At 42.2% G+C, this 18,263-nt stretch overlaps 1 protein-coding gene across 5 annotated transcripts in view; it reads right to left on the bottom strand.

Moving 5' to 3' along the window:
• Positions 1-1,294: 1,294 nt before the first annotated feature.
• unc5a (unc-5 netrin receptor A) overlaps positions 1,295-18,263 on the bottom strand; it is a 142,276-nt gene continuing 125,307 nt past the window's right edge. For 3 of the 5 annotated variants that reach the window (XM_034883713.1, XM_034883712.1, XM_034883709.1), the window contains 5 exons: positions 16,654-16,887; positions 8,236-8,385; positions 6,272-6,436; positions 5,977-6,155; positions 1,295-3,888 (listed from right to left, as the gene is read on the bottom strand). In XM_034883713.1, coding sequence (XP_034739604.1) covers positions 3,723-3,888; positions 5,977-6,155; positions 6,272-6,436; positions 8,236-8,385; positions 16,654-16,887 — 894 coding nt within the window. In that variant the 3' untranslated portion in view covers positions 1,295-3,722. Of the gene's footprint in view, positions 3,889-5,976; positions 6,186-6,271; positions 6,437-8,235; positions 8,386-16,653; positions 16,888-18,263 lie in introns of all 5 variants that reach the window. The other 2 variants (XM_034883711.1, XM_034883710.1) reach the window with 1 other exon arrangement.

Consider the following 18,263-nt stretch of genomic DNA (forward strand, 5'->3'; position numbering starts at 1 on the left):
GCCATTTAGTAATTAGTCGTCTGAATTAAGTCTTCTTTTATTCCAGATGTTAACTATGTTGAACAAATAGTTGTAGCCCTATGCTACACTAATCCGGCTGACATTTTCATCAAAAAAATCATTAAACCAGTGTTTTCCAAAATATTCCTTCAAACATTTTATAGTCAGGGATGTTGAAGCCTGACACTGTAAAACAAACCCGTTGATCCTGTCACATTTAGTAGTGATGTTTATAATCAACACCAGTTCATGTTTCAAGTGAAAGATCCAGTCCTTGATTTAACAATATATAATTTATTTACAACAATTTCAGGTTGAATTACTATACATACCTTTCTGAAATGTCATAGATAGATATATATACATAAGGCCAAGTAAATACTTGAAAGCACTTAGAAACGAATTTCCAAAATTCTACCCACAAATCCATATTGTCCAAAAAGTACAGGAAATCTCCTTTTAGCAGAAGTTTTCCAATTTGCCACAAAAAGTTTGACAACAATTTACATTGACAATAAAGAACACAAGTTTAAAAAAAAACAAAAGAAACAATAAAAGGATTATACAATTGCATAAGCGCTGTGGCATGTAATAAATACAGCATTTTTGACTTGCAGAAAGGTAAGAAACTAAATAGAAAAACCATTCACAAGTACAGAAGTCTATTGTTCTTGGTTCAAAAAGAAGTCAGTGACGGGGAGGTATGCACACACCCAGTCTTACTCACACAGTCATTCATCATTGACACTGAATAGTAATGAGTGACACAAAAAGTACAGTTGTGAGATGTAACAATTTCCCCCCATAAAACACATACACACACACACGTTAGATTTGTTAGACAAGTGAAGATAGATGCTGAACATCCTGGCGGCTGGTGAATTACATTACTGAAAAGTGCTTCGACAACACATCCAAGACAATGACGGGCTTGATAAAATTTCACGCACACAGTCTGACTGTACAACTGCCATGGCTCATCTAAACATGCTGTGTCAACACTGGCTTGTCAGTTTCCAAGAGCTGATGTCCTGTTTCCACACAGTCCCAGTCTAGTGATTCACTAAGCATTAGTGACTATGTCCACCTTGTCTTTAAATGCTTACAGTTAGAGAAATAAACAGGTAGACATATGCAGAGTAAGGACAAACAAAATATGTATAGAAACTTCCTGTAAAACAGTCTCTAAACCCTTAACACTGCAAAACGTCTTCACTGCTAGATCGCCAAAGAACAGTATATAGGCAAACACGTCACGGTTTAGACTCGACAAATGCTGCGCCAGTTAAGTGTCTTTTTTTGGCTTCATATTAAAATATAATTTACATTTCTTTACAAAGTGATAAACTGACACATCTTACTGCTTGAACAAACAGCATTAACTTGCCTCAAAGACAAAAGCGAGGAAATGAGAGAAAGAAAGGATTTGGACTTTAAGTCCGCAGTTTAGAAGAGACTTGTTCTATAACTAGCTGCAAGTAAAACGATGCTGAAACAATATTCCATGGATACAATATGAGGATGTAGTGGCCTCAAATGATAGTCATAAAACTTTGGTTACCAATTCTGCTGATATACAGTATGCAAAGTGACAGCACACGCCTGGTATAGAAAAAGTATTTACATGTGACGATGATCCATTTCAACATGAAAAGATTTATTTAAGGGGATATCTCCATTTTGTCTGAAAGGGGCTTGATCAGAGTTTTTTTTTTTTTTAAGTTAATAAAAAAGGTAAAATCTTATTTTATGGCATCTCTGCATCAAATCGTACAGGGGCTTGTAAAACTGTGGTACCAGATGCCACACAAAAAACTAATTATGAAAGACATACTCCCCCCCCCACACACACACTATAAAGAAAAAACAAATGTACATTCCAAATATCTGACAATCATAACAGAGGCTCCGGTTAGTGTTAAAGGTTGAAGCCACAGGAGTTGGTAGGATGGGCTGTGCTAGCTGTTTAAATAAGAAGGGCTATAATGAAAAGGGCTCTCTTTAGAACTTTAACAAACAACTTCACATGCAACCCTGAGGCAGACGGAGAGAGAACTATGGCTAATTTGGGATTGCTCACACCTTTTCAAAGTATAATTACTGAAACAGTGGACTTTAAATATACTCTGTGTATTCATGTTGCCAGACCTGACAAATCATTATTAAAAAATAAAAAAATAAGATGTAAATTAATGCAAAGCAGCAAACTATAACAAGCAAATGCGTAGTTGCATGACTCTGCTGGATCATTTTTGCCATCCTGGCTAGAAATAACAAAAAGGGAAAAACCCTTTTAAAGCATCTTTTGTGAGCAGAGGCGTGACATGATGAATAAGCCACTCTTAACTTTCTCTTAGAGACGGGCGTTTCTTTGATGTGGAAATACGGTTTGCCACATACAAATATAAAATTCTCACCAACATTGCTTCCATGAACTATTAAAACAGAAAAGTTGCACAACTTCAACGAGAGTAATCTGGTGAAGATTTTGTTTCAAATCTTTTTTTGGGAAAGTGTTTTGCATTATTCATATGGGACAATAACCCTTTTGGCCATGCTTTTATGTTTAACATCATCTCTGCTACAGAATTAATGTTATCAAGGGGGAATTGTCATTTCAGAAATGAGTCTTGACGACATTCAGTGTTCACATATATGCAGCTGGAACGCCTTTCGGCCCCATGGCTCCTTCATTAGCCGCGGAACTTGAGACAGAAAAACGCCACAATGAACGATTGGGAATTAATGCAAGACGAGAAATAAACAGGGTGGATCAAAAGTACAGGCTTTATAAATGGCTTCTGAAATATGACTTTAGTGAAGATATTACTCACTCCTCCCTCAAAAACAGTTCAAAGAACCCAAACCCCACATAAATGGATTTAGGAGCTGTGAAGCGTCTCGCTGAATCAAGATGTCAACATGTTACATTCACAGTAGGGATACCGGCTGGACTAAAACACCAACAAGATGGGGCTTCTGACATACAATCTATTTTAAACCTGTAAAATCCAGGATGTGCTACAAGCGGTCTGTGTGAGTTTAAAGAAATGAATGCAGACACATACACCTATAAAGTACCACTGGGTTTGGGCGGGGACGTTCCCAGACCCTGGTGACCATGATGAAGACGTGTTCAGTATCTGAGATCAAGTCTTAGGACTAACCTGCCAACTGCATATGCCGCCTGTTCTCTTTAACCTGAAATGACTGGCACCTTTTCTCACATCCCTTTTTTTTATATTTAATATATCACTTTTTAAATTAAGTTTTAAAAAAAGCCATTGAATTTGCAATACTGGCCATCAGGAATAGCATTACTTTGCATATTGCTCCTTATCAGCCATAAATGGCCAATTTATATAAAAGGCATTATGTTAATTTGATGTTATCTTTGAAGTAGAACTAAATTAGTGGACTAATTTAACTTCAAACTTTAATGCAAAATAAAGTTTTTTTCTTTTCTTTTTTTACTGAGTTCATGAATACATTTCCCCATATACCCAAACTTTCATTTGGTCTGTCATTTAAAGATATTTACTCTGTTCAATGAGATATAGGGACTCAATCCTACATAAACCTTTTACTATCTTCTAGCAAAGACGAGGGACATGGGGACAGCTCTGCTCACCCATTCCTGCTGCTGTAATTGTTGTTTTTGTGTGTGTTGTTGTGTTCTGCACTTTTTTTCCTTTGCACCAGTCTCTTCCCCCTTTTCTGGGTTAGCACTCGCCATCAGAGACCAGGAATATCATGGCTTCTTGTTTGCCAATGTCAGCCATGACGGTGGCCAGCTGGTTGATGTTGCCGCTGTGGAAATGTTGTGCCTCCCACAGGTCCAGGATCATAGAGGTTGGGCTCGCTTTGGATGCAAAGAAACTCATGTGTCTGCAGAGAGGAGAACACACAAAAATAACAGTGAGGGAACAATGAGACTCTTTTTTTATTAAATCAAGCGAGGTGCACATATTGGAGCGGACAGTCTATCATTTTCTCTACAATAACAGAGTCTTAAGAAAACCTTTTCTGCCGGTATTTTATAGCGCTGCTGCTTCTTGTAACTCAATGTCAAGTTTTATTGTGTATTATATTGCTTCATCCTGACATGCTGCTGTTAGAGCACTAAGTAAAAAAATGATAAAAGGTACAGGAACACAGTCTAGCTCCTGAAACTGCCATCAAATACAGAATCTCTGGCAATTTTCATCGAAGCTTAACAGCAAAAGCCTCATTCCTCTTTATTTGATGTTGAAATTGGCCCTAAATCCCATACTCTAAACCCTATATAGACTTTTCACAGTTAAGTCGGAAGTGACCTTTTCCATTTTCGGAGCAGAACCTTTACGATCAAACCCAATCAATGACAACAAAGCAGTAGCCCCAGCCAGCTGTATATTTGATGTTGAGTGGGTTCCGATCCCTGTGGTACCTGAAGATGCTCGTTTGATTTAATGGCTTTTTTCTATTCTCCAAATGTCTGGGGTCTTAACTGTTATGTAGAGCACATGTGACATTAAAAATAGCGTAAACTCTTGCCACAAAGGGTGTTTGTGTTGTGTGAGTTTTTTTTTTTTTTTTTTTGCCGGGGGTGGGTGACAAGAAGCCCAAAACACCTTTTTCTCCTTGAGAAAGGTCAGACAGAGTCCATTACTCGCTCGTATCTTGTGTTTGTCTAGTGAAGCATTCTGTGATGGTTTTAAACATGTGGCTTCTTTGGCAGTACACAAGCACTGAGAACACAGTGCAACTCTGCTATTTTGAGTCAATTGGATTTTATAGTGCACACAGCCTTCCCTCTGCGTCGGGAGAACACAACAAAGAGAAGTGTTGGTCAAAAAGAATAGTCTGGGAACGAACCTCTGTGTCATTATTCTGATAAAAAAAGACAGAGCTTAGCGTCCGATGTGTCAGCCCCGCTTATTCACCTCGCTGTGTGAAACACAAGCTTATCTTGTATAGCTCAGGCACAGCCGCTTGCTCAGTCTTAGGAGAGCAAGATCAAATGAAAGGTTCTTGGCATTTTAAGTTTTATTGATTGGTCCCGTTCCGCTCGGTCCCAACGCTTTATACACACAGAAACACACACAGAAATACAACATGACAGAATGCCAAGGAGCGGCTGCCTTTTCAGGAAAACATGTTGTTAAGGACAGATCTAACAACAGGCCTAAATGAGGCCTAAATGAGAATTGATTATGTTGAGCAAAACATTGCTAATTAAACCTGTAGTGCATCAATTCAATTTGTGATTAATTGGGGTAAATAAAGTTGATTGGACAAATAAGGTACCATTTGATTTCATTACAAGGTAGAAATTAAATTGGTGGAGGATAAGGGATCAATTTCTGGCGCATTCTGTTACAGGTACTCCAGTGATAAAGTACAGTAACTGTGAGAACGAATTGAGGTCGGCACAGATCCAAACCTTTCCCGTGTTTGTTTGTTTTTTCGCCGCTGATGGGCAGCTAGCTTGCCACCATTCCAATTACAACCGTTAATCAGAATGTAGCAGGTACAAGTTTAGCTGCAGACTTTAAGCTGCTTACCTGTTCCTGAGGGGGAAAAAGTTAGAAGGGGTCGTGTGTTTTCTCAGAAATGATAGCTGTATCCATCAAGTCCACATTAATCCTATAACGTTAGCTGTGTCAAATGAGGATTAGTTTGCCAAGGCAGAACTTCGTTTACCTCAACTGTAGGAAAAATATTCGACTGCCGTGGTGCACTTTACACTGATTGTGCAAATCACAGTAATATGTTAACCTCCACGTTAGTATGACCCTTCACAATCGCTGTGATTACATGTTCATTATTTTTAACAAGCTGCGTGTCGAGCATTGTACCCATACTGCTGTGCAACCGCTATTCTCAAGGGCTTTGGATGAACGAGGCTCTGCTGCATTTCTTGAAAGCCTTTATGTAAGCTGCTTGGATCAGTGATCAGATAAGGCATTATGGTGTTGTACAGTTGGTATTTACCTCTCAAGTTTGAGTCTTTGTGCTAGCATTCTCCAGTCGGCTCCGTTGGGACAGGGGGCATCCAGGCTGCTGCAGATCTTCTGCCTGATGAGGTACGGGATCTGAAAGGCGCTGGGGCCTGCCAGAGCCGTGGCGTTACTGTCCATTAACAGGAACTCAGAGTCCACAGCTCGAGTGTCCTGGTAGGAAAGACAGCCATGAAGCACAGCCTTCAGGACACACGGTATAATCAACTCCTTTATGAATAATGAAAGTGCTGAATAATGGTGGTTGCGTAAGTAGTAGAAGTAGTTACCTTGGCGATGTTAAAGTCGAGGCTAAAGCTCTGTCCCTCCCCCTCCACCTGCCACACGCACAGCTGGCAGGTGAGCTCGCAGGTGCTGAGGCTGAGTCGCTCCAGAGTGAACGTGCAGTGCAGGTACCGCTGGGAACCGTTCCAGATGTGGTAGAACGGGATCTCCTGCAGGAAAAAACCCACAGAGCACACACAAACGGAAACGCAGCAGCACAGTTAGAAATGCATGTCTGAAACACGCCTTAACAGGACCGCCTGCCTAGAATACATTGAGATCACCATTAATTACACTGACATGAGCCATCATCGTTAGGTGAAAATGGCTAAATACATCTGAGGTAGCAGACTGACAACAGTCAGGTACGTTAAAGGGCTGTTACTGAGGGGGGGGATCTGTCTGAGCTGATTACAGAAGCAATCAAACTTAGGATTTTAAGAGATAAAAAGACACCATATATATCTCTGGCATGGGTAACATTTCCTATCCAGTATTTTTCATCTGATTCTGCCTCTCTCTGTATGTACTGTGTGTGCTTTTCTGGGCAGAGTTACAAATGATGCTGATGGTGTCCAAGCTGAAACATCACAGCTCTACTTTGAATCTAAAGCACGTCATGCGACACAGAGATGTACAGTACGTGCATGCCTAAAAGCTTTGAGTAGTTGTGCTGAAATGCACCAGCTTTTGTCTACCAGGGTGTGTTGCCTGAGTTTATTCAAGCCTGACAATTTCTACATCTTTCACTGTTGCTCCATATTAATTACTAATTTGCATATCCCAAGAGAAGCAGCGCAGTTATCCTGGAAAAAAGTGTACACTAACTCCTCCCTTCACCCTCAGTTCAAAAGCTGACAAGAACTCACTCTGAGAGTGAGGAGGGGATGTATATCACGCTGCTAACCAAACGGGGGCACTGTTACCCAGGCAGATGGATGACGGGTGGAACCGGGGGAAACGCACAAATGTCTTCACGGGGGCCCCGGGGAGAGTAAAGGCCTTTTTTGACCGCACTGCTGAGAGGGGAATAACACTTCCAAATGAACAGGCACAGTCCAGAGGAATAAGCCTCTGTTCTGGTTGCATTGTTGCTGCCGCTGCTTCCTTGTCACAGTCCATGTGTTCTCTTTGGGGACCTGGTGCTCAGTGCTTACACAGTTATGGCCAGAGCATTTTCTAGTTCTTTGAACAGCCCTTATGTCTCATGTCATCGCCGGGCTGCAGAGCTGTGGGCCACGCAGGTGTGGGGAGTGCAGTAGAGGTGAAGAGGTTCCAAGATTTAGGTTGGGAAGTTCGGGATATTTACATACTGCTCTATATTTCATCTGAGCTCCCTTTGAGAGAGCAACAACGAGGATAATCAATCTGCTTGCAGCTCTGGGTTAGTGCACACAACCCAGCTGTGCACACATATACACCCTTACGCAGAAGCGCAAGCAGACGAGCACATGTACTGCACACACACCCGAAAGGTTCCCTCGGCTCCCAGCAAACGACTTAAAGTTGCACACGGTGCCAAGAATAGAGAGGTTATTGGACAGACGAGTCCTGCAGTAACAGACTGAACACTCCTTTGTGTGAATCTTTAAAGTGAACTGAAGCCAAACCAAAACATAACATACTTAATTAAAACTCTGAACCATTTCAAATTAAAACAACTTCAGAGAGAGAGCCTCATTGACAATAAAAAGTTGTTTCTGAAGAACTTTTGATTACTCAGTAACATTGCTATGCTTTTGCCCACACGCACTTCATTCTTTTTTAATTTCTTTGGATTGCTAATTTAAAATAATCCGAGACAACATGGATTTTAAATTGAGTATACAAACAAACACAACAGAGAGCCAATAACTGCTGACACACAAATTTGACAGATTCAGCCAGGCACTTCTATTACATGTCCATGTTCTGGCTGTGATCCGGAGTGACTCCCAGCCCCTGCAGCCCAAAGGGCCGGCCAACACACCTGGTAGCCGGCTAGCAGCTTGCTCCTCCAGTGCGCCTGGGGCATGTCATGGATGGACAGGCGCAGGTTGTGGTAGCTGTCTTTGAAAAGCAGGACGTGAGGCTCGTCAATCAGTCGACCCCCGAGCTGCCGCTCCATCTGCATCACCTCCTGATGAAAGAGCAGGGAGAGGAGGAAACATATTTACCATCATAGTCACAGAGGTAAGTGAAAATGTGCAAAACAATCCATAACTGTGTCGGTTTCCTGTTTACACTTTTTATGCTGCATCACTCACACCATACGGTACAGTTTGGAACAAGAATTTATCTACACACACAGCGAGAAATACAAAGAAACACGAAAGGAGACGGATAACGGAAACGCGCGCACACATGCGCACACACACACGCGCGCACGCACACGCACACACACACAAACACACACACACAAAAAGCTTTCATCTCTGTGGTGCACTTCCTATGTGTTTGTTGTGTCATACCATTTTACTAACTTGTAACTGCATCTTTGAACTTTATTAAAATCCCAATCGTGATTGTTGTTTTTCATGTGTCTTTGGCTCTGCACGTTCGCATGTGTCTGAAAATGGTTGTAATTTATGTTTTTGGCTTTGTTTTGTTACTTTGTGTTGCTAGCATGGCTACTGAATAGTTGACATCGTATCTGTGTTACTCTACTAATAGTTTCAGGGCTTGCATGAGTCTTGAGAACGCTTATGTAACTGTTACTGTCTTTATGGCGTCTTCTTGTCTTCCGTTTGTACGTTTTAATTATCACCTTATTGGTATCAAGACATTTTGCCAAAGGACTACAGTTAAAAATTTGCCAGCTGGCTTACACTGGTCTGGCACATTGACAGGAATGTTGATTAGTGTGTGTTGTCCTTATAAATAAAGAAATGAAATAAAATGATACACAGCATGAGCATAAGGCAGGGGTACAGTACATCTTTGTGTCCCTGCGTGCGGCGGCGGGCTGGACCGACTCGTCCCCACAGAGCTTTAATGTCACTACAAGGTTGATCTCCTGCCTCAGTGTGTGCGCGCCCAGCTTCCAGCAACTGCATTAGCATGCAAATACTGCAGCCATCTCGGCCGACTAGCTACCTGGGCTGTGATGAAGTAAGTGAACGAGCCATTAGTCAACTGCTCATTGTTCTCGCATGGTGAATCTCCTTAATTTCATTTTTGTTTTTGTGCCAGGAGAGATTTGTAAATGCATGCTTAATATTTTAATCTCTGTGGGACTTGCTCAGTGGACCATTTGTTGCCATCCAAATGACCATCTGGAATGGGATGATAATTTCCGCCAAATTTTCCTCTGATCTATCAATTTATTTTGAACTGAATGCTTTGTGTTGAATTAGTCTTTAAGGTTCCAATACTTTGGACGGTGTTGACATGTGCTACCTCTGATCGGAAGAGCATATTACAACAGAGGAAAACAGAACTTTGAAATTAGTTGTGTGAAAAGACCTAAGAAATAAGATATGTTCTTTAATCTGTCTGAGGAGGGAAACAAGATGGCAGCAGAGGGAAAAACAGGCAGCCAGAATGCGCCTCAGAGTCTAGGAAACACATCTCAAAGACAAAGGCTCCGAGAGGGAGACGTGTGTACATAGAAGCCATATGTTGAGCGCTGCATGCCAGCATGGTTGCCCATGGTTTGATTTCTGCAAAGTCGTCTAATTAAGGTGGAGAATGGCAGTAATTTCTATCTGCACAAGACATATTCAATTTTCTGCCCTCTTTACCAGGAATGGTCTAGTCTGATTCCAATTAAAATGGAAAGGAAGCTGTTAATTATCCATTTGGAATCTCGACCTGCTTTTATTTGATGTGCTCTCTCTTTCACTGAATGAGAACTTTTTTTGCTTCGGCCCAAGGATTGCATTTCCACGTTTGCTCAGCACATTGCTATTTTCCATGTTTGCTTAATGCTAAGCTTCTTGTTAACATGAATATTATGCCCCCTGTGATTATCCATCTCGATTCCTGCATTTACATTGGTTTATTCCTTTCACCCAAATGCCACAGGACTTTAAAGGTGTAGAATGATCTGATTGTATGTAGCCGGCTGGAACATTCTCCTCACTGTGCTGCCATGCCGGAGCCTTGTGATGTTACCCGGCCCACTTACTCAGAGTGGGAAGGTCAGACAATAGCTCTGAATCAAAGCGTTGAGGTCTAATGAGTTAATAACAGGGGGCAGCGCATTCTCCACAGAATTAAAAGCCCTCTGCTATTATGTCTTTTATGCAGACAAAAGGCACGTTGTGAGGGCTTCCAGAGAGGTTCATTTAATACAGTTCTTAAGCACAATAATTTGTTGGGGGCGATTAGCATTGCAAATTGGGGCTGGTGGACTTTGATCGGGTTTTTGACCTATAGCAGCAGATATAGGCCTGCTAGCAAGAGTAAGCGTGCAGAATGCCAATTATCTTATTATCAACATGTTGCTACTAGAATGAATACTAATACTAACTCGCCATTCTAGTAGTCCATCCGGTTCAGGGCTGACACGGCAGGATTACAATCAAACAGGGTCTAGGGCATGGCGCGCCTGCTAGCTGACAGGGACACTGAGCTAACTGAGGGAAAATACACAGCACCTAGTGTGGACATGTCCTTGCTTTGAAATGACACTGTCTCACTTGTGTATTGTTTATGTGTGCCTGAGTGCTTGTGAGTGTGTGTATTAGAGTGTGTTTGTGTGCAGGGTTTCAGCATATGTTCTGGACTGAGAGAATAATGGCCCTCTTTACGCCCCATTATCCTGTTAACAAATGACAGTGTGAGCAAGCTAATAGATGAGAAGCTAAATGTTACCACATTTACTCTGGGTCGGAAAACAATGCAAGGTTTTGAATTAGTTTATCAAATCACATATTAATCATCAACTCTGAGCTAAGTCATGCTTCCAGCCAGTGCAGATCAGAAGAGCAGTTTCTCCACAGACACTCTGACCCTGTACAACCGTGGACACATTAAGATGCATGAGATGGGCGAGAAGTTCAAGTACTGCAGGAGAAAAACCCCTTTTGTTCTGGCGGAAGTAGAGATAGCCTGCGGTGTGTGTGAAGACTGTGAATTTAGAGTCAGCTAGAGCCAAGACCACCCCCTGACATTCAATGAGGCTGGCTAAAGAGAGTGAGATAGAGCAGGGAGGAGTGAAAAGAGTCAGAGCAAGAGGGAAGAGAGACAGAGGCAGCTTAACATTTGTGTCTCCAGGTCACTCGAGTGGCCAGCTTTAGCAGGAAAGATAACAGGATTACTGCAATCACGGCCACAGTTTTTCTATGACTTCAACCCCCTTCCCACCCTCACTCATCTCCTCACCCATCCCCTCATCCTCTCGGACCAGAGCTGGGACTGTGATGGACTGGGGCTGGGCTCCACTGGGAAACAAGAGACACTCATACAGCTAATCTCTCTGGGCTGGGGCTGACAGAAAGAGGTTAGCGGCAGCACCAAGCTCTCTCTTGCAACAAAAACAGCCGGCCATCGGATGCAGGAAAGAAACAGTCTAAACAAATTAAAGTATTAGCAGAGGCCTATATATATATAAACAGCATAAATATATAATAACAACTGGACTGGTTCAAAGCTACAGATTAAAATAGGCAACTTTCCTCACAGCAAGGTCAAGCCACTACATGTGGTCTTTTATTATTCTGGATTGGTGTGTAATAAACCGATTAACTTAACTAGCTGTGATGGGGATAATAACTAATGTTTGATCAGTTAATTAGTCCAACTACATGTCATTTGAAACAGAGATACACAGCCTTTAATACCCTCATGAACTTGTCCTCACCCCTCCACTTTTAGCAGTGTTGTGTCCTCATGTTTAAAAATGGGTGTTCGTAGCGACGATCCGTTTTCAGAGCTGCTCTTTTCAGGCAAATGCATTTGTTTATAGAGAGTAGCCTGGCTATGTGGGCTCCATAAATCTGTGTATTTGTCAGCAGGACGTGACAGGCTTTTCCTCTCTGACTGAGAGTCTATCAGTCTGAGCTCCAGTGGCCGTGCCCGCTACAGTCAACTCTGATTAATAACTACAAATAGAAGGGACTTGTCTGCTCAGTTATAAATGGTGACTGTGTTTGCTAGGAAAAAGATGCACATTCTGCATGATAAATCACAGAGCAGGACGAGAGAAAAACACCACACAGGAACACAGAAATATAATATGGAAACAATTTCTCTGCTGGGCTCAGTGATAAAGCTGACTGTCTTTGTTTCATTTAATGGCAGCAATTACTGGCCTATGCTTGGTTTTCTCCCCTACAACTTCGTGCCAGTAACTATTCTGATGGAGGGATTTGCATTACTCTCTGTACGTGCTGGTTTTCTCTCCTCCAATACATAAAAGCAAAACATTTCTGCTGAAATGTAGCTTGCTGCTAAGGAGTTTAGGAGGAAAACGTCATAGTGGAGAGAGCACATAAACTGTTTATGAGCCCTTTTATACCCAAATAAGAATAACTGCTTGAGGTCAAACACAGCATAAAACAGTCCAGGAGCCACTGTTTAACCAGTTGGACTGCAATTAAACACCAATTTAACACTAGAACATACTTTTTTAATGTATTTGCCTCATTACATAAATATTGATGAAAGGGTAAATTTTGTAGTCTTAAATGTTATACTGGGAGTACAAAGAGTTAACTAAAACATTTTCTCACCATTTGGGAAATTTTATGGCGGTTAACATTTACTTAAACTCACTACAATGATTATAGAAGAGTCCACCATGCTAGCGGCTCTGTGAGACTACACTCTGAGCTAATTGCTAACACCAGCATGCTAACACGCTTGCAATGACAACACCAACATGTTGATTTTAAACAGCTATAGTTTTACCATGTTAATCCTTTTAGTTTGTCGTGTTAGTTTGCGAGTATTTAATTATAAGCACTAAACACAAAGTAGGCCAGCTGAGGCTAATGGGAATGCCATTTGTTTATGACATAAGAGAAGAAGTCAGAAGGATGTATTTTCTGGAACATGAATGTATAGCAATCAATCTAACAGTTGTAGAGATTTCTTTTCTTTTTTTCCAAGATTATTTTTTAGGGTATATCTTGACATGACAGCAGAAGATATGAAAGGGGAGAGAGAGGGGGAATGACGCTGCAAAGGGCCGCAGGTCAGAGTCGAGCATGCATTGAGGAGTAAACCCACCCACACACACACACACACACACACACACACACACACACACACACACACACACACACACACACACACACACACACACACACACACACACACACACACACACACACACACACACACACACACACACACACACACACACACACACACACGGACACAGACACGGACACACACGTATATATATGGGTGCCTGTTCTACCATCTGAGCTATCCAGGCACCCTGTTTAGATTTTTCCTAACTAAATTGGTGGATTACCATTTCCATCCATAGAACCATAACATAAAAAATCCATTTATTTATTGCTAAATCTACTGGATTTGTATTTTTGGTGGTCCCTCAAAAAGTCTAGCATTGAAAAACTGACTTGTGTTTCTACCTCTGTAAAAAATAAATCTGACTGAAAGTGGGTGGTTTCATTGTACATATTTTTTTTCAATAGCACAACAACACTGGCCATACAAAACACATATACGTGTGGGAGTAAAGTAAGAACATTTGGTTATCAATAAACCCCAGTATATGTTGTTATTGTTCCACTATTCAAACATGGATTATGCTCAGTGGTAAACATACTGAGTTTTTTTTTTTCTTCACTCAAAAAGCTGACAGATTATGAATATCGCAGCTAAATATAAAAATTTAATAACTAGTTGGACCAGATTCGGATCCTAAAAAGGCACCTTGGCCAGCACCCTTCCAGTTTAATTAGATGATGGTGTTAGGTCTATCTCTGTACTGGGTCGGAAGCTTGGTTCACTGCAGGTGTTTCAATCAGTCGTTGGATGGCAGAACATCAGTGGAGCTCTCCCACAGGTCTCGCTGGGAACAACCGAGTGCACAGCGAGGGCGCTACCAAACGCCGATCATGACTCCTCTGTAGCGCGCCAGCCTTGGCTGGGCCCATCAAGAGTGGGACACACATTAAATATTAACTTAATTGGTCCCAGCAGAGCCCTGCTAACATACGGCAAGCATCAGACAGAAATGTCACTGTTTCCCCTGAGCCCCCGCACACTTAGGATCAAAGACAATAACATTGGTTCTAATCTGGTGTAATTGGGAGATAAGAGATTGCATGGTACAGCGTGCATACTGTAAGTGTAGTGTGCACGTGTTTGTGGGTGTGCGTACGTGCCACTCTCGCTGATGGAGGCTTGTCAGATGAGACTGACAGCCAGCCAGGGACTTGGAGAAAAAAAAAACTCAGTGTTGGGTTTCTACAGTTCTTACTGCCACTGAACAGCCAACAGAAAAAGCATAGAAATATTTTTCTCCCCTCAAAAGTACAGGCTGTTTAATGCATGGAAAGTAGACTTCTTGTCTGAAAAATGGGGCTGTCATGAAATTCACATGTGCTGAAGGTGTACTGTACATCGACTGAAGGATCAAAAATGCTGCTGTCCCACTCCATCATACCAACTACTGCTGCTCCACCACTGTTGCATACTACAATTAACTCTAATGGTAGCCATAGTGAAAAGTCTGATCATAAATGGTGCATTTTAAAGATAGTGATTAGTGATTAGGCTGAACCTCTCCGGGGAAGTTTAATCTCCACTCAAAGTGGTTAATGTACTTGCTAAATGAACTGCTCCCTCCATAATAGCACCAAGAGCAGTGTGAAGCCGAGATTACTAAACAGTGTGGGCCACATTTTAAATCACTCGCTAAAAACTACAAAACCCTGGAGACGCCGTGGCTTACCACAGGACCAGGTTGTGAAAGACGGGGAGTTAATGCACTCACGGGCGTCGAGGGAGATGCAGAGTATGGCAGCACAAGTGCTTGAGTCAACAAGCTCAGATGTCCTTTTCCTGGCTAAGAGATCGGGAGAATAGCAGAACCAGAGTTAGCCAGAGGGAGAGACACTCAAAGAAAGAGAAAGAGAAAGAGAGAGAGAGAGAGAGAGAGAGAGAGAGAGAGAGAGAGAGAGAGAGAGAGAGAGAGAGAGAGATTTGTGCACCAGCAGCCTTTCTGCATCCAACACAGGACGTGCAAGGTCATTTCAACAGTCACACTGCAGCAGAACATCCCTGGGTCATCCAGTGATCTGAATATACAAATACAACTCCCTCATATTACAACTGCTTTGATAGTGAGTAGACAAAAAAGATTGATATATATCTGCAAACAAATCACTTCTTCTGCAGAGCGTCATCAGCTGTACAGGCTTTACCTCCAGTATGCTACATTTGACATTTATTTCTACATATAATCTTCTATTATCTATGTTCTAAGAACACAGTTGAATGTCAGCCAGCAATTTCCCTGAGCGCGCCTGCTATCATGCAATAGCTGTCAAACAGAGAAAGATAGCAGCAGGGGCAGAATTGAGCCACAAAAAGACAGATGTAAGCTAGGAGGTTTAGTAATTCCCACCCCACAGCTAGAGCCTTTGCACAGTTCCCATCTAATCTTCAACTCCCTGAATGTGTGAGTGCTAATTTCAGCCCGAGCCCCGACTCCCTCCCATTGTTTATGTCCCACAGCCGTCCATAGATTGTGCCGGTGCTGAACCTCAGCACAAGGAGGTCAGCCATTACAGCTAGCAAAAGTGGACTTGAGTGTGAAGTGGCTCTCGTGGCTGTGGGTGGTGTCAGACAGAGAGGAACAGCTTGGTGAGAGAAAGAGAGGTGTGGAGAGAGAAAGAGCGAGAGCACAGGGGTTGCTGGGAAAAGATTTGGGCAGGCTCTCCTTTTAATTTACTAATTAACCATGCAAATGAAATCTTAACAGGCTACTCAGAGGCAGTCCTCGGGGGAAGGAGGAAGGCATTAGTGCTTGATTATACTCTGTCCATGTGGAGAGCAAAAAAAGAGAAGTGAAATATGCTGTTGAACAAAGTGATGGGAAACTTCTTGGCCCACGGCAGCCAAGCGGAACCACTGACAGCATGAAACGGAATAAAATATCTTTGTAGCCATGCACACAAAAACACACTCAGAGTTTGTACTGTATACCATGATTAATCTGGACATATGCATTGTTTCAATAGACTCAAATCACACACCCTTGAACTGCACATGGTGTAATCAGGCCTGGAATACTGTTCAATTTACCATGACAATGCTTAACTCCTACATGTCTGCACTACTACTAACCTTCCAATGTGAGAGACAATGCTATTACACATAATAGTCTACCTATCACTCAGAAATGGTTCAATTGCCCGCAATCTCAGGCTGAGAAACTGCCAGCCAAACAATAACAGGCAGCACTACATTTGTCACAATTTACCTTGAAGACGTCTTGTGTGTCGTCCATGCAGTAGACCCTGATGTTGTACTCCAGCGTGGAGCAGTATGCATCGGAGAAGAGCACCAGCCTCAGGCGCTTGGCAGCGCCCATGTGCAGGGACTCTCCCACCAGGGCGAGGGTGCCCAGCTGCTCCGAGAAAAGCCGGCACGTCTCGGCCTCGAGCTGGCAGTAATAGGGCTCCGACACCAGCTCCTCCCCCATCAGCAGGACGTCCTGGAGGAGGCGAGGTGGAGAAGAAAAAACAAGGCATGGATGGAAGGTCGAGCACCCATTTTATGTAGGAGGGAAGGGTAATTCGTTTGCCTTGGTACCTGATGTGTATGTGTGGGTGTGTGTTTGTAAAGAGGTTGTTAGGAAAGTAGCTTGGCGCAGATGCAAACTTTGTCCCTCCTGCAGTGTGACAAAGTGGCATTTAGGCCGAAGGTCTTTAAGGTCATGTTACATAAATGTCTGTGTAACAGTTTAGATCAGAAAAAAAGGATACTTTGTTCTTGTTTCAATGCTGACATGAAGACACATTTTCTCATAAAAAGACACATCCTACAGTACTATCAATTTACTTAATAATGCATGAATGAGGTACTCAATTGACATGAAAGGAGACTCGAATAGATTCCTGGCAAGAATGGATGGTGCTTGAGAAAGAAAAAACTGGAGGTGCAGTAAATATCCGATTGTTGGGATTTCCGGAATTTCCTTCCACTTTTGAGATTTGCAAAGAACTTGGCAATTTATCTGCAAAACAACACTGTTGCTTTTGGTGAAACGTGTTAAAAACAGGCAGCACACATAATTAATTGGTACTTTTATTTGCCAAGTAGAAAAAAATGAAGAGATTTAAACATGTCAGCAAAGCAACATCTTGCATTGTTCTTGCTTTGTTACCGAGCTAAAGTGCTGTATCACAACTGCATCTCAACTAAAGATGACAGACTTGCAAAAATATCCCATCACATTAAAGGATACTTTTATGAGAGGATTCCACTGCTCTCTGGGCTCATTTGATGGGGACAAATTGGACCCAAGGTGACAACATTTTCTCTAAAATTCCATTATGCCAGTTGACTGTCTCTTCTCATTACCAAATCAAGCTAAAGAGAGCATTCTGGCTGCCAAATGCCCAGCAAGCCCCTCTAGGATCGATTCAACCAGACACCATCTACATCAATAGAATTAGTATTGACACAATTCATTCGCTATGCAACCACAATAGAGTCTCAGTTTTTCATCATCTTAATATTTCTTCGAAGTAGAGCAGAGAGCGAGGTGGCTCGATTACACCACTGAGCACTCACTCTACGAGCAATTAATTTCTACTCCTTCTCCTTATGCAAGTCCATTTGAACCATCTCTTTACGTCTTTCTCATCTTTCCTGGGCCATATTTCCAATCTCCCTCTCTACATTCCTCTACATCTACATTACCTGCTTTTTCCACTTTCCCTCTTTGCCTCCTTTATTTCATTTTTCTTCTCTTCACACACTCTGTGGTTGCCTCTCCTCTCATTCTCTCATCCACCTGGTACTTTTTTCTTTTGGTGGACACGCAGTCAGGCCGCTGGGCTATATTTGGTCCGGCTGATGATTAAA

The sequence above is a fragment of the Etheostoma cragini genome, chromosome 10, assembly GCF_013103735.1.
Source record: "Etheostoma cragini isolate CJK2018 chromosome 10, CSU_Ecrag_1.0, whole genome shotgun sequence".
NCBI classification, from domain to species: Eukaryota; Metazoa; Chordata; class Actinopteri; order Perciformes; family Percidae; genus Etheostoma; species Etheostoma cragini.